At 36.4% G+C, this 24,390-nt stretch overlaps 5 protein-coding genes across 5 annotated transcripts; 2 read left to right on the top strand and 3 right to left on the bottom strand.

The window, feature by feature from the left end:
- Positions 1-517: 517 nt before the first annotated feature.
- LOC128710145 (vesicle-fusing ATPase 1-like) lies at positions 518-3,731 on the bottom strand. The gene is made up of 7 exons (XM_053805186.1): positions 3,631-3,731; positions 3,286-3,510; positions 2,537-3,200; positions 1,852-2,376; positions 1,161-1,451; positions 899-1,083; positions 518-815 (listed from the first exon to the last, which is right to left on the bottom strand). Exons 1-7 carry the CDS (start codon positions 3,729-3,731, stop codon positions 518-520), a joined length of 2,289 nt encoding a protein of 762 aa, XP_053661161.1.
- A 2,264-nt stretch (positions 3,732-5,995) lies between these two features.
- On the top strand, positions 5,996-9,237 carry LOC128708371 (histone-lysine N-methyltransferase PR-Set7). Its single transcript, XM_053803347.1, has 5 exons — positions 5,996-6,005; positions 6,399-7,395; positions 7,469-7,784; positions 8,766-8,956; positions 9,027-9,237. Exons 1-5 carry the CDS (start codon positions 5,996-5,998, stop codon positions 9,235-9,237), a joined length of 1,725 nt encoding a protein of 574 aa, XP_053659322.1.
- A 3,150-nt stretch (positions 9,238-12,387) lies between these two features.
- LOC128719475 (ubiquitin-conjugating enzyme E2-18 kDa) lies at positions 12,388-13,495 on the bottom strand. Its single transcript, XM_053813098.1, has 4 exons — positions 13,469-13,495; positions 13,059-13,154; positions 12,628-12,814; positions 12,388-12,543 (listed from the first exon to the last, which is right to left on the bottom strand). The coding sequence occupies exons 1-4, from the start codon at positions 13,493-13,495 to the stop codon at positions 12,392-12,394; spliced, it is 462 nt and encodes a 153-aa protein (XP_053669073.1). The 3' UTR covers positions 12,388-12,391.
- Positions 13,496-14,538: 1,043 nt separating this feature from the next.
- On the top strand, positions 14,539-16,857 carry LOC128718158 (probable ATP-dependent RNA helicase DDX10). The gene has a single exon (XM_053811830.1). The coding sequence runs from the start codon at positions 14,539-14,541 to the stop codon at positions 16,855-16,857; it is 2,319 nt and encodes a 772-aa protein (XP_053667805.1).
- A 3,181-nt stretch (positions 16,858-20,038) lies between these two features.
- Positions 20,039-24,114, bottom strand: LOC128719802 (DNA replication ATP-dependent helicase/nuclease DNA2). The gene is made up of 9 exons (XM_053813438.1): positions 23,911-24,114; positions 23,713-23,849; positions 23,439-23,658; positions 22,471-23,362; positions 21,960-22,398; positions 21,465-21,882; positions 21,187-21,380; positions 20,442-21,096; positions 20,039-20,338 (listed from the first exon to the last, which is right to left on the bottom strand). Exons 1-9 carry the CDS (start codon positions 24,112-24,114, stop codon positions 20,039-20,041), a joined length of 3,459 nt encoding a protein of 1,152 aa, XP_053669413.1.
- Between the last annotated feature and the right edge of the window lie 276 nt (positions 24,115-24,390).

The raw sequence follows: 24,390 nt of genomic DNA, 5'->3' as shown, positions 1-24,390 counted from the left end.
ACAGTTTTTATATTTTTAGGGAAACTACGTTTTGAACCAGTATAGTGAGAAATGGCGCGGTCATTTAATATGCATCAACAGTTTCTGTTTTTTTTTTTGAAAATGTGTATTCAAGACTGGTTTGAACACGTCAACCTAATTTCGAACCTTGCAACATAGGAAATACTTATTTTAACGCAGTTTTATAAACATAGCTTTTATATGCAAAACACATATTCGTATCTCATGGAATAAATTCCACATTTGCTTTGTTTGAAGCAAAATCATGATGTGTTACTGTGTGAATTACAGTTGTTGAATTTAGATCAGCACTAAAGTAACGAAAATAATTCTTATTCTAACAAATATTAATAAAGGGATACATGGGATGGAAAGACGAATTTACATTGTTGCCAAATTTAAAGTAAATGTTTTTCACCCAACTTTTTCATATAAGGGCAAACTAGCTTGAAAGGAAACTAAATGCTAACTGTAATGCTTAGCGGTGTTAAATGAAATTAATTGCTTTCTTATTCTCTCAATGTGCCACAGTAGCATCTTCTATAGCTCCCTCCTCTTCAAGTTTTGATAAAAATTTCATCATACGTGTTTGAGGATCCATTTGCCGCGCCAAATCAATTAAATCTAATAACTTTTTAATGCCAACAAAAATACGTCGTCCTTTTAAGCGTTTGTAAATAGCAGCCAATTCATTGCGCCCAAACACATCAGGCTCCTGCTCGAGGACAGCAATCAAATGATCTGCAGTTGATAGGTTCGGTACATGCAGAACAGCAGTAAACGCTGACAACATCTCCATGTCTTCTAATACTTGTCTATAAATATATATATATATATATATAAACACATACATATCGATGATTATAACAACATTATTCGTAATCAAAATGTTTCATACCGTCTACTGGTGGTGCAAAGGATAAGAAGCTTTTTGCCTTTTGGTGGAGGTTTTTTCAGTAATACCAAAAGAGCCTGCAGCGTAAGATTAGAGTACCGAGGACCAATCGGTCCATAATCCAGTAATCTCTCGATGTTATCAACGAGAATGCAGCTAAAGGTAGAGCGATAGGCGTCGTCAAAATACTGTTGAAGAGAAAAGTATGTTAATTTTATGGATTGATTACAAGTATCGATTTTGCTGTATGCTTTACACCTATTACCTTGCGTATTTGCAAACATTTGGCACTCTCTGTAAAACCAACCATTTCATCAGGGCTGCAAACTTTAACGAATGGGAAGTCGGATAATTTAGCCAGTTTCGCCGCAAGAGCAGTTTTCCCGGCATTTGGAGGACCTTCCAAAAGTACCGAAACCAATCCGGAACCTTCTGCACCTCGCGCCTGTTCCGTGTAGAGAGCAACATCTTCAAGAACATGAGCAACCGGTAATCCCCAATTGATAATTCCCCTTGTTAAATAATTTTCGAGAGCTTCTGCTGCCGTACCAAAAGCCTGAAATAAAAATACATAGAAAAGTATTTCCAAGTATTGTGTATCATTTGGTAATCTAAACAGAAATTGAAAAAAAAAAACTTGATATGAGATAACATTATTTTTTGTCAGTTGCATCGAAAACACACAGAAAACCAAAAATGAACACAAATAACCACCATATGCGTATGATAAAATTCAAGAACTTAATATGCCCAACACCTCAAACCACAGACCCCAATTGCCACAGAAGTCTTAGAAAACATATCATCAAATCATATCCTAACACTTTTGGAAATATAGACAAGATAATTTCTGTGGAAATCTATGGGATATAAATAAACAGGGTTCAGTACAAAGCTATCCTTGTTGGCAATAAAGACGTATTTGCTAAATGTTTAAGGATAGTATTCAAACTTACCGGTTTGATGTCATTTTCGAACGCATGCAGAAAATCTTCTCTTGTCACCATTAGTTTTTCCATAGCTGCAGGATCTACTTCTACTTTCGAAGCAGCTTTTATTAAACGGTTCATTGCAGTGGATTGCGCAGCACGAACCAAGCCTTCTAATTCGGCCCCACTAAAATTTTTAGTCTTTACTCCGAGCTCCCGTAAATCGACATCTGGGGCCAGTTTCTTGAATTCTTTCATGCGTCGAGTATGGATTGACAAAATCTGTACACGGCCTTCTTCATTAGGAAGGCTGATTTCCATCTGCACCTCCAATCGACCAGGTCGAAGTAGAGCTTCATCAATCATATCCCTTCGGTTAGTCATGCCGATGACAAGAATGTTATTTAACTGTTCAACTCCGTCAATTTTTGCCAACAGTTGATTGACAACAGTATCATGTACACCGGAATTTCCTCCAACAGTACCACGAGCTTTGCAAATTGCATCAATCTCATCAAAAATGATAATGTGTAAACCGCTTGCTGGTCCGAGCTATGAATATACGGAATAAAAATTACATAGACGTCGATTCCATGTTAAGTATATAAAACCACTATTTAAATTAATATAAACTCTTATTTGTTGATTCAATCATTGCAGTATATTAAAAGTGTACATTTTTTTAACGCGTTTTGCTGTATGTTTTACTTACCCTTTTTTCTTCTTCTTCTGCATCCGCAAATAGTCGACGCACATTCGCTTCTGATTCACCAACATATTTGTCTAAAATCTGTGGACCATTTACTATCTTGGGTTCTCGTGCGTTCAGCATTGTGCCAATCTGTCGAGCCATAAGAGTTTTACCGGTACCAGGAGGTCCATAAAGTAGAATACCTTTTACATGTTTACATCCAAGTTGCTCTACAACTTCTGGTGGAAAAACGCGAGATGCAAATGCACGCCGAAAGATAGCATTGAATTCACGGTCCAAGCCACCAATACCCATTCTTCCGAAATCCCAGTCAGGATTAATAATGGACTGTCGAACAGCTGTAACACGGCCCTTAGAACGTCCAACAAGATTTAATACAGAACCTTCCGCTTTTTCAAACGTTACAACCGTATTGGCTAACAATCGGCCAAAATTGACTCGTTTCGGTTCTACAGAACCACCATTAGACCCATTGCTTGAAGTTGATACACCACTAGCCATGGCTGCGGCATCAATGACTTCAAGAGTTTTTACCGCCAAGCAGAGCAGCTTTTTATCTTGAAAATTAAAAACCAATGGCTGCCCAACGGTCACTGCTAAGCCCGCGAATTGTAATAAAAAGTCTCTTGCCATTTGGTCACTATCGTACGGTTCGTGCGTTACACTGTGCAGTGGAATAAAAGAGAGCATAGATACGAATAGGAATCGATGTAGGTAAATTTACACATCCTACGTTAATTGTCGCTTACGTTTTTTTCTGTAGAAAATCCACTTCCAAAGCAATGCTGCAAAGCACTTCGGAGGATCGTTCAAAATGATATGGTTTAACGCTAATGTCTTGGTTAATCGAAAGTGTTGCCCATTTTCGCTGAAGTAGTGAAAATCCTATGGTTCCAGGATTTATTTCGCCCGCAGCCGTGCGTTCAATGAAAAAAATGAAATGCTGACCTGGCGCAGTCGATACGTCGATGTACCTGTGAAGATGTTACATACGCTTAAGGTCGTTATTGTATTTATTCCAACATTTACTAAATTAAAATTTCCGGATAATAAATAGCGAAATTATGAAAATCGCTACTGCAATCGACTCTTACTTGATATCCGGAGGAAAGTCGCCTGCGCTAACGATGGCTCTATTCTTGAGCGACAATTCATCGGTGGGGCACTTAGCAGCTTTCATGATCTTGGATGACATAAAAGTGGGTGTAAAAAAGCAAATTCTGAATCAGAACGTTTTACTTCTAAATGTAATGTATCGCTTACCATTGCCATCGCGTAGATTTTGTGAGGTTCTGTCTTACTGTACACTGTATATGGGGGGATCTAAAATCGATAATCCAGCTGTACCACCAGCTACCACCTTTTAACCTTCTTTAGCAGGTTTATTTATTAACCCGATGTGTCCGATGGGTTCTGAATAATGATGTTGGAATGCACAAAGTTTACTTCGTATAGCTGCAGATAAAAAAGATAGATTATTAAATAAATTTGCATTAAGTACAAGTTACACGTTAACTAACCTTGATTTTAATCAAAACTGTTGATAGATACACATCCAGTGCACCAAGTGATAAAATCGTAGCCCGAAGCTCTAAGCTATCAGAATACGCAACTACGGAAAATACAGCACCGAACACTGAAAAACAAAAAAACAGCTGCGCATGCCTCAACAAAGGTTGTGGCATGACCAAAGCCTTTTATAAAGCAGGGCCGAAATGACACTACGCGGAGGTAGCTAAAGAGATTTAAGGTAAATAGAATGAGATGCGTCTTAACCCTGTCACTGGCAAGCAAAAAAATACCCTATTCCTGGCAACCGGGCTACCCGTGTAGCCAGAAAGTTTGGAGGCTTATAACTTTTGTAAACGTAACCCACTAGCGATGCAATGTTAAGATGAAAATTAATTTAACTCTTCTAGTTTACACTGCTTTTAATAAGTCGCCTTAACTCAAACCCGTTATTATGTTATTGCTCTTGAAGAGCTCGATTGTTTTTTTTTCAATAGAAAGAAAAAAAACCGGCAAAAGATTTTTGGGGAAAAATATTTTTGGGCAAAAGATTTTTGTAGTCTCCCCTTATAGGGTTTAAAGCTACCCTGGACATATTTGTTGCACTATGGGCTCGAGTTGGTCATGGATAGGTAAAAATTCAAATTTTATGAGGTATGTTTTAAATTTTGTTTCCGTGGCTGTAATAGTTAAAAACAATGGTGGTTATAAAAATTATGAAAAATTAAGGAAATATTTAAAAAATATAAAACTATCAGCGATTAACCTCTAGTATATTTATGATTTCAGGAGGATTATCATATAGTTAACAACATAACAATATTTTAAATATTTTACTTAATATCTTTAACTTTGTTGAAACATATTTTAATTGAATTGTAAAAAATTAAATTAAAAATTGTAAATTATGTAATAGCCAATGTAAATGTAAATTAAAGTTTACTACTTCTTTAGATAAATTTTAACAAAAATTTCATGCTTCTCGGGAGTAAAATCTTTAAGTAGTAATTCTTTATATTAATAATAAAATACATGTAAAACATTTTTTTCTTAACTTACACCTTACTTCCCTTAAATCACCATTTAAAACTACCATTGCAACGAGAACCAAAAAATAAAAACACTTTCACTTTTATTTTGTTTTCCTTCATGACTGTGCTCAGCCCATAGTGTTATGTCAAATTTTTGTCCCGTGTAGCTCAAACCCTATAGGGGGGGACTACAAAAATCTTTTGCCTATGAATATATGAGTATAGTTTATGAAATATCAGTTGTCAATTACCTAACGTCCAAATCCAAACTGTGATCTCGGGCTGAGTAAAAGCACGCGATTGAAGACCGTTTGCTTAAAATGTTGCCAAACCCTGCAATTTTTTGATAAATCTTGGACCGTCAGGTTGACGACCTGCAAATACCTAACTGTCATCTAAATACCTTGATGAATAATCGTATGACAGCTGCGCAAGATCTATTCTTGATTGTATCAAAATTTGCAAATTAGGCTTTATTAAATGCACTTCTTACTAAATGGTCAATATTTGTGTCGGTAATATATGAGTCAAAGATATGCTTTGGATCGATATTCGATTCGTATTATTTAACTCGGTGTGAAAATAGTGTGGATAGAGAGGTAAATTAGTTTCACGAAAAATCGTAATAATTGATGCTAAAAAGAAAAGAAAGAAGAAAAGATGCCATTCCAACTATACGACGCCTAATCTTGCAGTCAAATCTGGATACCTTTGAATTTTAGTTTAGTGCGGTTGAATTGTGTCTTAAAACGTTTCCTACCACTTGTACCCGACCGTGTTAAACAACAATAATCCGTGTGCCTCAATGTAACCATCATATATCGTGTTACATTAAACCAATATCGTGTTACAGCACGGAAAGAGAGTTCCAGCGTGCTATATTAAACAAAGGACATACGCTTCCCCAAGAACATTAAAAATGCTTAAAGGTAGGTTATATTTTGTAGCCCATAGATTCTATTACATTAAATATTACGTGGTTTGTTTATTATATGTGCAACAAACACTTATGCACTTTCGTACGTGTCCTAATCGAAGTCAGAACTTATGTTTGTTAGGTAGCGGCGATATCTTGATATGATTAGCACTCGGCGTCTGTAGTTAAATTTCAAGGAGTGTACTTATATAGGAGCGTATTACAAGAGTGTACTATAATATATATATATAAATTGTTTCTAATGAATTTGTTTAGGTTTCTTCTTCTATTTTCCGATACACGGCAACTGTGTTTTTGAGAATACGAATTAATTAGCGCACATTTCATTTAATGTAAGTTTTACATAGCTTATAATATGCAACATGATTTTCTTCACATTTTTTAGGTCGACGGACGCGAAATGCTGAAAAGATTTCTGCCAAACCTTTTCACGATGATACTGCCAGTCCGAAGCGTAAGGATATTAAATTCGCCTCTAAAGACAATAATGACAACGTTGAAGCGGTTCAACAGATAAATCACATTACTGCTAAATTCCATAGTGTGGAACCCATGAAGCTTCGTGGGGGTCGTGTTAAAACATCGGACATATCACAATATTTAGAGAAAAAAACAAATCCTAACATTAAAGATGTCATAAACTCTATCGATCCACTACAAACTGACGATCAAAGCATCGATATTACAAACAATAATCCTGATGACGTTTCTGAGGTGCAATTGTTAGATTTGCCTGCTTCAGAAACAAGAGACGAAGAAGTTGATTCAATAAAATCAATTAACAATAACATATTCCTACAGGATCCAGTGTTAAGCCTAAATTTCTCAAAAATATCGAACGCACAAAATCAAAGTTTTAAAATGATGCACAATTCTTTTCTAACAAACTCAGAAATAAAAATTGAACCCTTCTCATCGTCAATGCAACCAAAGATAAACTCTTTCTGGAAAGTGAACAGTATGAAGAGCTCGGAAGATCGGAAAAAGACATCAATTGTAAATGTTGACCAGCATGTGCTAGATCTCTCTAAACCAACACAAGTAACACAGATCGATTCTACAACCACTGCGGAAAACTTACTACACGATGGAGATAACTCTTGCGATAGTGGTGACAGCGGTGTTGTTATCCTATCAGGGTCGGACGGATCTGTTGTAACCTTGTCGCACATAAATGACCAAACTGAATCGGCAATGAGCAGCGACCAAATAAAAAATTCTGAGAAGCGAAAAAAGCCAGCAACTCCTCATAGAATTCTGTGTCCCTCGCCAGCTAAAAATGCAATAATCTATTTGCAAAGTCCACCAGGCCTGTTAAATGCGGCTGCTTCGGAAAACGATCGTAGCAAAAAACGAGCCATTACCAATAAAACTCGAAAAAGGTGCTTGCAAATTTCATATAGCTGCTTTTGTAATCCACTTGCTTATAATATTTTTCTCTCTATTATCTTGAAGGCTAATTGTAAAAGATGATGCAATTTCGAAAGGTGAAGCAGCAAAGCCGGACATAGAATTAAAACCCCAAAAACCGGATGATTCTGAAAGCGAAATGTGTATTACAATTAGACCAGAGGCAAAAAATAAGATGCAAGTGCAAAATCGTCAACTTGTTAGACACGCTAATCCTAACCAGATCACTGGTTGCAGTAAAAAAATTACGGAATTCTACCCCATAAGACGAAGTGTACGGAAGACAAAAAAGGAAGTTCAAGTTGAGCGGGATCGTGATATCGAACAAGCCATTGGAGAAGGACGCGAAGAAGGGCTGAAGGTAATTGAAAAAGATTTATTTTGTAACCTGTTGCAGTACAAAAGAACAATTTACACAAAATTTAAATTTTCGGAATAACATCTGCTTAAGTAATTGTTTATCTTGGAAATAATTAATTGTTCTTACAGAATCATATGATTTTACTTCATTTTCGCTGTAATTTAATTATGAATGGGCTGGACTGATCTTTTATTTTTTTTTATTTAACTCCATTCTGACGGCCGAAGACCGAACGTTGAAATCGAACGTTACTATGCATTTCTTCTTCTTACTAGGCCCAGTTATGAGCCTTATCTCCCGTCCCGGGCTTGCTCGTTTAACAGTACTAAGCCAAATATGTATGGTCTAAGACTAAGATTTTAAGCATGGTTAATGTATGGGAAAACAGTTTCACTTGGCACTGGTTTCTTCTTCTGTATCGACAACCTCAAGAGGCCGTTTCTAGCTTTCTGAGATAGCTGAATAGTCTGTCCTGCGTACGGGGAATTGGGTCCGGTCTGTTTGTGTGAAGACAGGCACTGCTACCATCATGCCACAGAGCCGCCCCCTTGGCACTAGTTTATTATTCTTTAATAATATTTAATTTTTCACTTCACACAATTAACCACATAATTCAATGTTTCAAACGTCCTTTTTTGGTGGGTTTGTAAAATGCATATTTGACATTTTTTATTTGAAATAAGCATGCATGAAAAATATAAAGATATCGTCCATTATACGCAGCTAATACGCAATTTAACATACCTTGGAATTAACCTTGGAAAATAATCGTTCTAATATTCTTGTTGAGCATCAACTCCTTAGTCAGCCTTATAATCAAGTGGTCCAAGAGTCCCAAAATTCCTAAACCATACAAACAAGAACAACCTCATAATCGTGATAATATGAACGGAAAAAATGATCTTATGAATCGATAAATTGTTTGTGTGGTACATATGATTAATGTTCAATTGTTGTTTGTTTTCTATTTTATATGTACAGATCGAGCATTTTGAAGGAAAGGGCCGTGGCATTGTAACCACACGCCCTTTTTCGAAAGGTGAATTTGTTGTAGAATATATTGGCGACCTTATAAGTGTTTCCGAAGCAAAACAACGAGAGCAAATATATGCAAAAGATGATAATACTGGGTGTTACATGTACTACTTCAGACACAAGAATCTACAACATTGGTAAGATTATATTTACGTTGTCTACTCCCTTACATGCTTTACTCAAATCAACTATGTTCCTGCTTTTTAGTATTGATGCAACAGCCGAAAGTGGAAAGCTGGGACGGCTAGTTAACCATTCGCGAAATGGTAATCTGGTTACCAAAACTGTCCCCATCAATAATCAACCTCATCTTGTGCTTATTGCCAAAGAGGATATTGGAAAAGGCGTTGAAGTAACGTACGATTATGGAGACAGATCAAAAGAAGCATTGCAACATTATCCATGGTTGGCATTATAATTATGCAATGGCTCAAATGATACTATTGACTTATTGAGCACTGTTATTTTTTTTGCGAAAGGCTCTTATTTTTATTAGTTTGTAATTTCTGTGTCTTGAGAATAGTTTATGTATGTAATGTAATTCGAAACAGTGTATATGCCATTCTCAGTTAATACAAACAAAAAGTAGGAATGCTAAAGCTTAGGGAATTAAATGATAAATATATTGTTCACTAATAATCATTTCAATCCTTTGGTTCTTGTAAGGCACTGTAATGAACGACAAATTTTTCCTTGATTCTGAAAGGAACAAAATGGTAAAAAATTACCTTAACCTTCGCTATATAGACAACTCATACAAAGCCTACAACCAATATCAAACAAAACATTTGGCTGGCGTTTGTTTTACAATGTCGGCTTTTATTCATATTTATTTTGTGAACTAAATGATATATGTTTTGTGCAAGATACCTAGATTCATTTTGACATTACCTACAAATAGAAAAAAAAATATTAGCAAAGATAAGGGTTTTCTTCCTGTAAATCACAAGACTTATGTTAAATATTAATCTATGCTCTTTAAACATTGCTTTAAGCCCAATTGATGAAAAAACTGATTCATAAACACTTACATATTGAATAATTCTGTACAATCTGGATTTAATGCATAATAGATTGAACAATAAATACTAGTAAAAAATGTATTGTTGGCTAGCAAATGAATCATTTATCATTATATTCACCCCTTCGCATGATTCGTATTATTTTTTTTTAAATTATTTTCTACTAGTGACATATAAACAGTATCTTAGCTTTAAACATTAAAAAAAATAAACATTTTTGTGTTAGTTTCTTTTAAAATATGTTAAATCAAACTTGTCAATCACATTATAGAAAACAATATTTTTCAAAAAAAAAGGCATATGAGCCATTATGGATTAAATTTGATCTGATAACCATCACGCTGAAAATACCATTTCAGGCAATATAAATGTGCACGAAAGAAGGCTAAATCACGCCAAGATCGATAACAGGTGTAAAGGCATGTTAAAGGTGTTAAAGCAGAAGTAAGTGGTACAAAAAACAAGTTTACACAAAACAGTTTTTTTTTGCACACAAGGATATAACTTTTGGTACTATACGTTAATGTAAGTTTTTTTGTTGGCAAACTGTTAAGTTTGTTTTTACCGTTGTGTAAATAAATTAAGTACATAGCATAAAATAATAAAATAAAAACAGAATTTGAAGTATTTTCGAGTATAAAGTTGTTTACATAGCATAGTTACTTGTCATGTTGGTTTTTTAATTGGTTACTTCAAGTAAAACTTCAGCTTCCCTCACAAATCGGTTTCACTCGGTACACTTCTTAACATCTAATCTGATGCATCTTATTACTGTGGTACTCGTGGTAATGGTAATGGTAATCGTCCATTTAATGCAAGGTGTCTAGTTTGCCTAATCTTTGATCACTCCACAGTACTTACAGATTGTCACCCAGCACCAGCATGATCCAGATATCGTAAAAGACTATCGTAATTATCAATCCTAGATACATCTTATCTTTAGGATCATCTTGAATTACTTGCACTTGCACTCTTTGGCAGGTCTGAAAAGGTCTTTCAGTAAGTGAATTTTTTTTTAATTTTATTTATTTATTTTTTATATTTTCTAAAGATCAATCCATTTAATGTTTTCTTATTTACTACCGTTGTGCCAGTCGCTAATACGGACCGAACCGTTACGAAGATAGATAGTATCTATATGCGTAACTGCGTAAAACATAACTATCTGGGCACGAGATAGAATTAAACTTCGTAACCCTGAAATGGTTGTGATATCATTACGCTAAAAAGGAGAAACAGAAATCTTCTTACGCAGCAGTACTGCAGATGGACATTATAAAATGTCTTCATTCGACAAGTGCCTGCGTTAGTACGTGTTGACTGTTATTACTCTAACATGGTCATCTCGTTCTTTCATAATAACTAGTTTAACCAAACTATTAACAAAAGATATCCTGATTTGCACTGAGAATTTGAGAATCAAACAAATTCAATGTTCCCATTTTTATAAGCATCACAGCTAGGCAGAAATTTCAAAAACATTGAATGCGCAAATAGCCATTTATAAATAAAATTACTAAAAAAATATAAAATCACTAGTGACTTTAAGAACAGTAGAACTTATAGTGTTTGTATATCCTTTATCTTTTTCAATCCAAAAGCTCGAATCCGTCAATTTTGCTTCTCCTCTCTAATGTTGTCTATTAGATGTTCAGATTAAAAAATATTCTGAAGTTTAGAGCTTCCAAACTATTAATGTAGAAAATGTAGCGAACAAAATAGTTTGAAAACGATATAAATGAACGAAACGATAGAAACGAAAATAAACGATATGGGACACAAGTAATAATAAAACGTTTCAGTAAGGCTTTTTTATCACGACTATGAGTGTATAAAACGAACGATATTCGATTAAATATTGATACCAGCTATACAAACCAACTATGCTTACTTGCATAATCCAGGAGAATCGCGAGTAACGACAACAAGCAGTGAAAATTTAAGTTTCCTGCATTTGGTACACAAGAGCATCAAATTATTATAATACCTTTCGTTTTTGCTCAAATACACGTAATTATGAGAGATGATACATGCAATCGTGGCAATAGAAATGGGTTATTGGGTGTAATAAATCAAACAGACCACGGTGAGGTGTGAACGACGATGTGAATTCTAAAGGTTGCAATTTTTCCTGCAATAGCTGTTCTTTCCGGTCCCTATCTGGTACAGTAGATATAAGGTTCGAGCAAAAAAACATTGATCTGCTTAATCAAATTTAATGAAAATAACTCAACGAAGTAAATTTGATTGAAGACCAAGAACTCGGCGAAAACAGTTATACCATATAATTGTAAAATCTCATAAAACAAATTAACAATTGATAGAGGGATTCCTTATCATCACGCTATATTGGTTAAGGGCTATAAGCAAATTACTAAGCTGGTTTTCTCAATGATTTGTTGTTTGGCCCTTCGTCTCACGAATAAAATATGTATTTGAATTACATCCTTACATTCATCATCTTCATTACCACGGTCTGCAATTTACAATCGCTGTATCGATGACTTTAATGGTAGTCTTAGTTAACCATTCTATATCTGTTCTTTCCCTTTATTCCGGTCGCTTTTCGCTGTGCTTCCTGGTGTGTTCTTCGGCGTTCTTGGTAAATTTTTTCCTATCTTTCAGAAATTCCTCTGCTAGATCTGCCCGTAGAGGATGTTCTGGCTCGGGATCGTTAACAAGTTCTATCAATGCTTGAATAACTGCAACAGATGATTATAATTTATTTGGTTTGCTAAGTCAATTTATCGTTTACAACAATTCCAATTTTAAACAATTTTACTAACCTTGATCTGTTTTTGTAGCCGGTTTCCAATTCTCAGCACTTATAATAGGTAGACAAACTTGTCCCTTTTCATCTATGTTTGGATGATATATTTTAGTTTTAAACGAAATCTTTGGTGGTTTGAAGGGGTATTCGGCTGGGAAATTTATCTCTATTCTAAAAGCACCCTTGTTGTAGGGAACATTGTCCTTTGAAATATAGAACGAGAAAGAAGAGAATTACGTGTCAATTAGCGGAGGTAAATAAAAACGACCCTGTACGCATCGCCTCACTTTGTTTGGCGAAGCTATGCGGAAGCAAGGTAGTGCAATTAAAAATAAACTAAATAAAGTTTTCACTTCCCATGCTTTTATCGTTCATCGTTATTGGAAAAGATAACAATCGCAATGAAATACACATTCAGTTGAATATAAGATACAGTATTGTTCTTACCGGTACAATCAATCCTGTCCATAGCAGTAAATTAGCTTCATCCACAACAATGTCACGAAAAGATTTCATTCCTGATGCTCGAATGTCTGCTAGTTCCTGCACAGAAAGAATACACATATGACAATATCTAAAATAAACCATTCGAGTATTGCATTTTGTACAAAACGGCACTGCTTAAACAACTGAAATTTTGTTCATAAATGCACTACAGTGGCTGTATTACATTACACAAGGTCTTTTCCCATTAAATCCTGATACCCCATATAATGAACACTGCATAGTCTACAAAAACTGAATGCTTACGAAAAGTATGCAAGCTTAATAACAACTGTTTTTCAGAAACTGTTGCTGGAGTTATATGTATTTAGCTCTATCCAGCAAAATAGTTACCAGATCACAGAAAATCTTACTTTTTGCAATCTCCTTGTGGCTGCCATTTTCCTCAAGTTTCTTAAAATAAAAAATTGTTGTTTGCAATTTGACAGACTGTTTTCTTCATCCCAGAGAACAAGGTATACCTAAAGATCAAGATGAATATCTACAGATGTACTGCTGTTGGTTACGAAATGTCAAGTTGGAACGTTATGTTTGTGATCGCCTTGTTTTTAAGCAAAAAGTATATTAAGCTGGAGAATTCGGTATACAGTCTTTTCCCGAGTTACGCGACACTCTAGTTACGCGAATTCGAGATACGCGAATCCTAAAAATTTGACAATTCGCGTAATTTTGTATATGGAATTGAAGTTTGTATCGGTCAAATTTCAGATTTTCCCAAAAATACGTTACATTTTGAAATCAAAAACATTAATTTTAGTAGAAATTTACTCTAATTGTCGAAATAAACGTAGAAATATCAATTAATAATGTACTTCGTAACGTGAAAAGAAGAAATCGATCACTGAATACTAACTATAAACGATATTCTGAAGAGAATCCGAGTTACGCGAAAATTCGAGTTACGCGAATTTCTCTGGCACGCATTATTCGCGTAACTCGGGAAAAGACTGTACAGTAATTACCCAAGTAACGTAACAGTTTACCAAAAGTAATTTTATAACAGTAAAATGTAACGTATTTTTGTAAAAAATGAAATTTTGACGAACTAGTAAATCAATTCCACGTACAAAATTACACGAATTGACCATACATTGATATTTGTGTATCTCGAATTCGCATAACTGGAGTGTCGCGCGACTCTGGAAATGACTGTAAGGCATCGTCAGATATCACGAGGGGTAACAATTTCGAGCTACTGTTTTCATTACATAAAGCATCTGTAGATTGTTAATTGAAAAATAATTTATGTCCCAAAATCATGTTTGTTTTGTTTTCTAAAAATCGTGCAATTTACCTTCCATGTAAAGACCTTGCAGAATCTTATAATCGTCACTGTATTGTCAAGATGTTGTAATATTGTAGAGCCTTGCAAGCGAGAACAAAACAAAGTCAGGAAAACCACGTTTCTAGCTTTTGATTCGGAATGGGTAAAGTACGCGAAAATAAAAAGCACGTTAATTACGCTAGAAAAAATAAGTTCAAAACCTCTGAAGAGCGCCGTAAAAGAACAGTTAGTAATGCTGCGAAACGGAATTCCGTCCAAGAAGAGCCACAATTATATTTCCCACATCAAAACTTGAAGCAGTACAAGCGATCCAAATTACATCTTTCCTTGAGTGAAGAGGAGGAAGAAATCAAAATATTAATTCAACGTTACTCTAAAGAATCTTCACGCGTTACCGGTACAATTGAAACATTCAAAGATATCCCCCTTTCGCAAAAAACACTCACTGGCTTAAATGAGTCGAATTTCACCAGGCCTACCATCATTCAACGAGAATCTATTACACCTGCATTGTGTGGTAAAGATATTGTGGCAGCAGCGAAGACAGGCAGTGGCAAAACATTAGCATTCGTAGTTCCCATCCTGGAACGGTTATTTGTTGAAAAATGGACCCGCATGGATGGTCTTGGGGCACTTATAATTACTCCTACACGAGAACTTGCTACACAAATATTCGAAACGACGGCACAAGTTGGAAAACATCACGATTTTACCACTGGTCTACTAATTGGCGGACAAAATCTAAAAATCGAACGAAATCGGCTACACAACCTGAACATCGTAATAGGCACGCCGGGCCGATTATTACAGCATATGGATGAAAACCCTTCATTTGATACAACTAATTTGAAGATTCTGGTGTTGGACGAGGCTGATAGATGCTTGGACATGGGATTCGCAGCGACAATGAATTCCATAATCGAAAACCTTCCGGATGTCCGTCAAACTTTACTGTTCTCTGCCACACAGACAAATTCGGTTCGTGAATTAGCTCGAGTCAAACTCGTAAATCCCACCCGTATTGCTCCACACGAGCATGAACAAATCGCTACCCCTAACAAGCTGCAGCAAAGCTACGTGGTAGTAGATCTTTCTGCTAAATTAACTATGTTATGGTCTTTTTTGCATACCCATCCAAAGCAAAAAATCATAGTTTTCTTTTCTACTTGCAAACAAGTGAAGTATTTCTATCAAGTTTTTAAAAAGATGCGTCCTGCGTCGTTGCTCCTTCCATTGTATGGAGGAATGAATCAAGAAAAACGTAATAAGATGTATGCCGAGTTCTGCAAAAAGAAAACAAACGTGTGTCTGATGGCGACAGACGTGGCATCGCGTGGACTAGATTTTCCCAAAGTAAACTGGGTAGTGCAAATGGACTGCCCAGAAGATGTTGTCCAATATATTCATAGAGCCGGACGAACAGCAAGGTTAAATATCAGTGGCGAGAATTTACTCGTATTGTTGCCGCACGAAGCTCTTGGTATGCTGAAATTGCTAGATAGCAGTAAAATACCCATAAAGGAAATAAAAATTGATGAGCGGCAATTGTTTTCACCTCTGGCAAAAATCCAATCACTCCTCGCTCAATTTCCTGAATTAAAAGAATGCGCGAAACGTGCATTTGTTGCTTACATTAAGTCAGTGGCATTGATGAAGAATAAAGAGGTTTTTCAATTGCAAAAATTGAACCTCGATGAGTTTGCACGATCATTGGGATTAAGCATTACACCTCGTGTACGCTTTATTTCGCGCACATCAGAAAGAGGTTGTCAGGCGATATCAAACAACAAAAGTTTTATCGCCGTTACTGAATCCAGAGATAGCAGTGAGGACGATGATCAGGATGTAGATGATTTTCTGCAAGTAAAGCGCATCGACAATGATTTCGAACGGTCAACAAATTTCGAACAAAACAACAAAATGGAAAACTCCTATGCTGCATCTAATGTAATACACGCAATTGGAACAAGGAAACGAATATCTAGGCACAAAATAATGAAAAAGTCCTTGTCCATTAGCAAACGTACCGCATTCGACGATGATGGCATGCCGGTTACCCTTGATGATGGACAGGAAAATGATGCTTACGATTTAATGGAGGCACGCTTAAGGCTGGAACAGCAAGATGCGGAAGATAAAAAGCGCTACAAAGCGTTGAAGAAAGCAAAACGTGTTACTGTAAAGGAAAAAGAACGGCAACTGAAAGGAAATGATTTCTGCGCCGCGGCTGATGATTTCGGTGGTGAAACCGATGCTAGCGTGGATCTAGATTGGCTTCCAGATCCGGACAAAGTGTATGGTACAAAACATGCAAAAGAAACGCTAAGTGAAACGGCACAACTTGAAAATAGTCAACACATGATGCCGTCCGAAAAGAGAAAACGAAAGTTGCTGCAAAATACCCGTGCATTAACTTTGAACGATACAGAACAATTGGTAATGGACATGTTGAAGTAAATTTTGAATGCGATCCTACGTATATCACAATCACAAATAAATAGTAATAACGATCAACTATGATATCATTCATCAAGAATACAATAATAAAAATATGTTTTGAATGTTGAATTCATTCAAATTGCATTCGAATAATAGAGTACAATTGTATACATTGTTAGCGTTATGTTTGTAATTTAGTCATAATTTGAAAACTGGTAGAAATATACAAGAATTAGTAATCTTGTAATATAGTCGTGGCAGTCAAATTTTCCCTTCCCTTTTTTTTTGTTGAGTGTCAATATTTCAAAAATACATGACTTAGAGGCAAAGTTTAGCCGCAACGGGTGACTATTTTGATTTTTTCCCAAATTGGATGTTCGGGTTTCGAGCACACTGATGGCTTGCCTGTATGTTTTTGTATGCAGTAGAGTTGCGATCAAACCTTCAATGTAAGCGGATAACCGGATAAGATAACCAACTTAATTCTTTTTTTAACTTGCTTCGACAACGTAAGATGAAAACTGAACACAAGTTGTGGCATTAATAAAAGAAAAAGCTATTCATAGCTTACTATGATTGCTGCTACATACCAAAAGAATCAATTGTTTTTCAACATCGAGCTGGTTTATTTAAAGTCCTAAGTCAGGCGATAATCCAGTATGACCTAAGATCAATTACAGTCTTTTCCCGAGTTACGCGAATAATGCGTGCCAAAGAAATTCGCGTAACTCGAATTTTCACGTAATACGAGTTACCCTTTACTATATCGTTTATAGTTAGTATTCAGTGAGCTGTTTCTTCTTTTCACGTCACAGAGCATTCACATTAATAATTGATATTTTTACGTTAATTTCGACAATTAGAGCAAATTTTTTAACAAGATCATGTTTTAACATAACAAAATTAATGCTTTTAATATCGAAATTTAACGTATATTGGAGAAAATTTGAAATTTGACGAATACAAACTTCAATTCCACATAGAAAATTACACGAATTGTCGAAATTTTGAAATTCGCGTATCTCGAATTCGTGTAACTCGAGTGTCGCGTAACTCGGGAAAAGACTGAAGTTGAAAATGAATACAGTGCTACAGTTGATGCTGTGTAACGTTAAAAAACATCATTGTCTGTGGGGATGTTTCGTTACTTGTAATAACACCATAATCCGTGAAAATCTCTTATGGAGTATCCCTCTACATGAAATAAGGAATACAATTTCAGTCAAACAGGAAATTGGTAACGTTTCTTTCAAATAATGCTTGGCAAATATGCCCGAGTGAGGTTAACCTCACTCCATACCAAAATTGTCAAATTAAAATCCATGATGGCGTTGCAAAGTCACATGAAAATATAAAGTACGTGACAGATAAAATAGAGTGTGTCATGTTGGCATAGCATGTAGCAAGGCTATTGAAGGAGACAAGGTTGAATATTAACGATTTTCCGCAAAATTCTTCTTCCAATAATTTGACGTTTGTGGGCAAGGCTATTGAAGGAGACAAGGTTGAAAATTAACGATTTTCCGCAAAATTCTTCTTCCAATAATTTGACGTTTGTGGGTGTGGGGTCATACGTTTATAACTACAGTTAAAGCGGTTCAAGCGTATAGGACGTGTATCATTTGAGAAGGGGAAATTTAATAATTATTTGTAGAATATATCACTTATTTCATTGCTAGGTAATTGATACCAGCTTATCTATTAAAAAATAAGAATATTGCAGTATATGCTTGATTTATATGTCCAGACGCATTGTGGTCAGCAAGATTTTTGGTGTGGTTCGCCGAATGTATGACTTGAAACCATATTGTGGCGGTGCTAAATATGAACGAAAGGATGTTACTGTACCATGTACATGTGGTTCTTTTCGTGTAAAAAACATCAATTAATCGGAAGGTATTCATTTCGTTATAACTGAATCTGCGCACGAGTTCCTCCTTGGGAGTGCCACTATCTTAAGATGCCGCTCTCTTAAGATCGAATGGAAAGGGACATTTCACGGACGATTGTGGCTAATCGATATCGATAGATAATGATTGTACAAAATGATATGAAATGTAATCATCATCAAAAACTGTTTCACTTATGCCTTTTCATTACTCAATTTATTCTGGATGTAAATGATACAGTTTTGCTTGGTAGCAACTTTGCATTCACCAATAGTCTTAACAATATAAACCGTCCCCAATGGACATTCTCTTTAATACTTCATTAGTTATTATCATTACTTCCAATTCAAGCGCAAAATTTTGTGTAAATGTACAATAAGAAAAACATAGAAATGATTAATTTTAATCGAACAGAGAAGCACCGTTGCAATTCAAATGGCCGGTGTACCTTTTCTGAGGGATTTTGCAGGCTGTCAAACGCACCCTCCCTTGTCAAATGCACCTTCTAGTTTTTCGTCTTCTTACTTGTCAAAATACTCTACATTCCACCACCTTGTCTCCTTCAATAGCCTTGACATGTGGTTTCATATTGTAAACATATCTTGCTATATCTCGCCGAAAAATAGTTTTGTCAAGGGCGAATTGAAAAGCAATTACCACAACTTAACCACGTTTGCGATACCGAGACAGTTATATAATCTCCAAAAATGAAAGACAGATTTGAGACTGCGTCCAGTAAACAACTCAGGGTAGGCGCAGCACAGACTATTACTATACCGAATTCTGGCGATAATGAAGCCGAGATCAAATCGGTGAGAGGAAAACCGAAATCCGGTAGAATATGGAAATCTCAGAAAGAGCGGTAGGTAGTGTGGCTAAAAAAATATTATAGTTCTAAATAATTTGTTTTTGTTTATTAGATTTTCTACAATAAAGAAGAGTATTCGTGGCAAAAAACCTTCGCAACAAATCGCATACAGAAATGAAATTAAACACATCAAACAATTGTCCCAATCAATCAAGGAATCAAGACGCCAGAAGAATGAAGGAGAACGTCTACGACGTGAGGATAACAAACGAAGAAGGTTGGAAAATGAACGAAAATCGGAAATCGTACAAATCATCACAAATCCTGCTAAGCTTAAACGAATGCGAAAAAAACATTTACGTACGATTGAAAAGCGCGACGTGAGCAAATTGAACATAGTGTAAGTGTGAGAGAAATCGAATAAGATAAAAAAATGTTGAAACGTGTAAATTTGTATTTTTTTGTCTTTTAAAATGTGGAAACATATGCATGAAAATGTGTTTTACTCGGACAAAGTAGTAAGCAATTCAAATGCATTAGTCCATTCAAACCCATCTTTTTTATCTACTACATGAATGTGGCTTGCTTTGCTTGCTACGTTGAATAACATTTTGAAAGTACTGTACGAATCAAGTGTCGTCCTGTCGCCAATAATAATGAACTTCTCTTGTGCTCTAGTGATCGCAACGGTTAGTCGCCGTTTGTCGTTTAAAATTTCATTAGCACTGCTGTCTGTTTTAGCGTTGTAATCAGTAGCCACAGTAGCAGGATCAATTGACTTCGTGCAGGAAAATATTATTATCTGGAACAACACAGAACAGCAATCATTAAAATTGTATATTTGCGATAATATTTCAACCGCATCATGTAATACACGCACTAGTAAGGAGTTGAAAAGTATTTACCTTTTTATCCTTTCCTTGGTATTGGTCCACGGTGTTGACCTCGATGGTGCATCCAGAGTTTTCGACTTTTTCCCTTTCACTCCCAAGCATATCTACATTCGTGATCAGAGGCCCTTGAAAAGGGCTGGTCTGATGTCTGCTCGCAAGTCTCCGAACTTTGCTTTGTATTAAATCCACCTGGGCGCGAAAAGGTGCTATAATGCCAATAGATTCAAGTTTAACACCAGCTTGAAGCAATGCTTGGCAGATGTATACCACCAGAGCGACTTCCGAGATGTTTGTATATTTCATAAGATTTTTCGCAAAACGATTTCGACAGTTCAACGACGACGTTGTTTCATTCAATTCCTGATAATTAATATTCAATTTATATGTATTACCCGTATTCACAATGACAGCCGAAAGGTCTATTTGGTTTGAAATCGTTTTCATTAGCCACCTCTCGACTTCGTAGATCCTACGCACTGTAGGCAGATTGGGTAGTTTGAGGGTGGCATTAGCAACAACATCGTTTCCACATATCAGTTTGCCGTTGTAGGTAAACTCGTTTGCTAACTTCGTTAAAACACGATTCATTCTGTACTGCTTTGGAAGTATGAAGTAGGAACCTTCTTGATCCAATCGATGAAACAGACTTTCTGCAGCTCCAAGAGACCTGAAATCATGGCAGTTTAACGGCATATCGTTGTAATCAAAATTTGTTTAAAAAAACGTGTTTCGTGTTAAAAAATAAAGATAACATTACCGTGCCGATGCAGATTTAACCACAGGTGGAAGCTGTTCTGGATCTCCGACTAAAAGGAATTTCTTACAGCGAAGCAGAGGACGAATGATACTAGCTTGAAAAACTTGTGTAGCTTCATCTACGATGCAATAATCGAATACACGTTCAGAGATCAATGCATGTCCTGTTGCCATACATGTCGCCGCTACGATTTGCTTTAAATAAATAAAAAAAAACAATCGATTAACCACCATCAGTTTGGCATCAGAAGAGGCAGTTTTGTTACGCTAACTGCTTACAAATTTCCCGTATAATTCTGCTAATTTTTCCGGGCTATCACAATTCTCTGCCAGAATAGGTTCTGCGAATGATCTGACAGATGGATCGATTCGATCCATTGGTCCTAACCGAATGAAGCTTAGCTCTGGGAAGGGAAGTAATCGTTTTAAAATATTATCAACCGCAGAATGCGTGTTGCTAGTCAACAGAACAGATTGCCCTAAGAGTGATAACAGCCTTATAAGACCAATAATAGTTTGAGTTTTCCCAGTACCGGGCAAACCCTTCAACAAACAGTAGGTTTCGGCAGCAGCCGCTTTCAATGCTGCCTCCTTTTGATGGCGATTCAATTGTTTCAGTATTTCTTTAGCTTTTGGAATCATAGACTTGCAAAGAATTCCATCGGAGAAAGTAGCTATTTCACGATCGATGATAATTCTATAAGAAACCAGAAAAAACCACATTAAACCTTTCGAATTAGAATTTGTGTATTAGAAAATATTTACTTCACTTACCTGCGAATTCGTGCCCCTGCCTCGTCGTTATTAAGAAGCATAGCTAAGTTGGACAGATCAAAACACGACAATTTAACTGACGCATTCTTATCCAGAATGAATTGTTCGCCACTGTAGTTAACCGATAAGTCACGTTCAAATGATACAACTAGTGCATTACCGGCATAACTAATAACATGCCCAGATGCAACGGCAATCCGCTTATTGGTGCTACAAACAATGTATTCGCCTGCTTGAAAAGAATCAATAGTTTGTGGGACTGTATTCTCCTTTCCGGCGTCAGGATCAAAACCATTGGAAGGTAGATTCAGCGAAAACGTATGAAAATATTGGTCTTCTACAGCATGCACCGGTGTAAGCAGAGTAAGTCCAGCTATGCACCAACCATTTTCTGAACGTTCCTTCGGTGTTAAATTCCAAATGTTCCGTGCAGAGTGCGCTGTGCAATGCAAAGAAAACAGACACCAATGTTTGATCGGTTTCCATTTTTACAACGTAATTAGTAACTTACACTGAGCCGATTCTTTCACCTCCAGATAGATCAGTCCAGTCCACCGAATGAAGTAATCAATATCACTGTTTCTTAGATGCTCACACGCTGTTTCTGCCAGCATCGTGAATTTATGTGATGTGCCACTGATGCGAAACTCATGTTCACGTTTAGATAAAGCTGCACAAACCGTGCTGTACTGACATTTCGCACATGCTCGTTCATTATTGATGGGTGCGGGCAGTGTGGGTTTCAACGGCAGTGTTGTCTCTAAACCGGTGTTTCCATTCTCGTTTGTAACCATCCAAACACTAAAAAAGCGGCTAACTTCATTTCGTAACATTATCAAATCCCGCTTCATGTTGCGATTCGATGCTACACGCCTACATTTCCCTTCTCGCAAGTATACTAGTAGACCGGCGCTAACGTCGTGACCAACGAGTTCCATCATCATTTCGTATAATGCTAGCTGTCCAATGTGTTCGAACGATTTGCTTTCAGACCCAGTTTTTAATTCCAATGGCATTGTTTCACAATGTTTCGCTACATTATCACGCGCTACGGACACCGTTGCATCGATCCTGCCCTTTATTCCTAATTGATGACACCAGATGTTTTCCTCGATGTCAATTATCTCGCATATCGAAATTTTATCAGAATCAGCTGGAGGTTTAATTTTATGTATTAGTCGGAGGTGAAGATGCGTTTTTATGAAGGTTTCTATTTCCTTAAGATATGGATCGATTAAACAAAACGCTTCTTTGACGCTCATCTTCGCTGCATACAAGGAGGAAATAATTTTGCGTGATTTCATAACATGTTCAGCAATTGTTTGCACATCTGTTAGGGACTTGCAAGATTTATCTAAAAGACACCGTTGAAAAATGCAATGTGCTAACGTTCCAATAACCATCTTTTTTTAGGAATAAAAAACGGAACACAGCATTAAAATGTGATCGTGTAGCCAGCAGTGTTTCATTTTAAAATACCTGGGCATTTTCCAGTCCTGGAATGCGAAATAATTCCTGCAAAACTCCCCGACGCTGGCAAAACAATGAATTCATTACTGTGGTACCGGACACTAATATGTCCGGATCCGTAACAAAAAACCCACAGTCAGTATTCACTATAAAGTGTTCGGAGTTGGCGTGCTCTTTGGTGGCCAACACTGATACTGTGAGCCCTGGTTCAATACCTTCAATCGTGTTCCTACAATAAAAAGGTTACGTGAATGTTAATCCTGTACAATATTTTATAACTTACCATGGGTGTAGAAGGTGGCATACAGCTTTTTCTTTGCAACGTTTATCCTCCAAAATTACTTTCACACGCTTATTTTCTAGTTGTTCAACGTTCAACACTTTGCATTGTTTCCATGACGACAAATCCAAGGTGAAATGCTTAAATCAAATATTTGTTGATGAGCAATCATAGGTTAAAACACTATTTTTTCAATATTACCCTATCTTTTCCGTCGAACTCCAAGTTGGGCCATTCTTCAGCCCACTCCATCGGTACATCAGTAATGGTTGCACCAGTATTGAATTCGCTCGAAAACGGTACGGCAACGCCGGCTTTATTTACCTTAGTAAATTTTGAGCAATTTGTTTCAACTTCCACAATTTTACCAGGAGGTTCAATGACTGGAGAGATTCTTCGTTTCATTTTTTGCACGCACTTTTGGAACGCTTACAAGGATGCGGTATTATTCAATTTATTAGACTGTACGAAGGTGCAAATTTGCAGAATTAATAAATTTATGTTTAAAACCCGCCAAAAATCGAAACGTCAAACAGAGTCCATATTAGTGTTGGGCAGATCGGATCGGATCGAGTTCTGGGATTCGATCCTTCATCGGATCCAATCTTTAATCCAGTATCCTCTGGATTAGAATCCCAAACAATCTTTTTGGATTTTCTTCTCCATTTCGGGATCGAAATC

The sequence above is a fragment of the Anopheles marshallii genome, chromosome 2, assembly GCF_943734725.1.
Source record: "Anopheles marshallii chromosome 2, idAnoMarsDA_429_01, whole genome shotgun sequence".
Classification (NCBI taxonomy): domain Eukaryota; kingdom Metazoa; phylum Arthropoda; class Insecta; order Diptera; family Culicidae; genus Anopheles; species Anopheles marshallii.
Note: the sequence above shows the minus strand (reverse complement) of the source record. Positions and strands in the feature narration are given on the sequence as shown.

Excerpts from the sequence above, each read along its gene's own strand:
- LOC128708371 (XM_053803347.1), top strand. Across the intron at positions 7,396-7,468 it reads ACCAATAAAACTCGAAAAAG|GCTAATTGTAAAAGATGATG; the intron begins GTGCTTGCAAAT and ends ATTATCTTGAAG. Across the intron at positions 8,957-9,026 it reads CACAAGAATCTACAACATTG|TATTGATGCAACAGCCGAAA; the intron begins GTAAGATTATAT and ends CCTGCTTTTTAG.
- LOC128710145 (XM_053805186.1), bottom strand. The coding sequence starts at position 3,731 with ATGTCATCCAAGATCATGAAAGCTGCTAAGTGCCCCACCGATGAATTG. Across the intron at positions 3,511-3,630 it reads GACTTTCCTCCGGATATCAA|GTACATCGACGTATCGACTG; the intron begins GTAAGAGTCGAT and ends ACATCTTCACAG. Across the intron at positions 1,084-1,160 it reads AATGTTTGCAAATACGCAAG|TATTTTGACGACGCCTATCG; the intron begins GTAATAGGTGTA and ends TCTCTTCAACAG.
- LOC128718158 (XM_053811830.1), top strand. The coding sequence starts at position 14,539 with ATGGGTAAAGTACGCGAAAATAAAAAGCACGTTAATTACGCTAGAAAA.
- LOC128719802 (XM_053813438.1), bottom strand. The coding sequence starts at position 24,114 with ATGAAACGAAGAATCTCTCCAGTCATTGAACCTCCTGGTAAAATTGTG. Across the intron at positions 22,399-22,470 it reads GGTGAAAGAATCGGCTCAGT|CGCACTCTGCACGGAACATT; the intron begins GTAAGTTACTAA and ends TGCATTGCACAG. Across the intron at positions 21,097-21,186 it reads GTTAAATCTGCATCGGCACG|GTCTCTTGGAGCTGCAGAAA; the intron begins GTAATGTTATCT and ends CCATGATTTCAG.
- LOC128719475 (XM_053813098.1), bottom strand. The coding sequence starts at position 13,495 with ATGGCAGCCACAAGGAGATTGCAAAAA. Across the intron at positions 12,815-13,058 it reads GGACAGGATTGATTGTACCG|GACAATGTTCCCTACAACAA; the intron begins GTAAGAACAATA and ends TATATTTCAAAG. Across the intron at positions 12,544-12,627 it reads GGCTACAAAAACAGATCAAG|TTATTCAAGCATTGATAGAA; the intron begins GTTAGTAAAATT and ends CATCTGTTGCAG.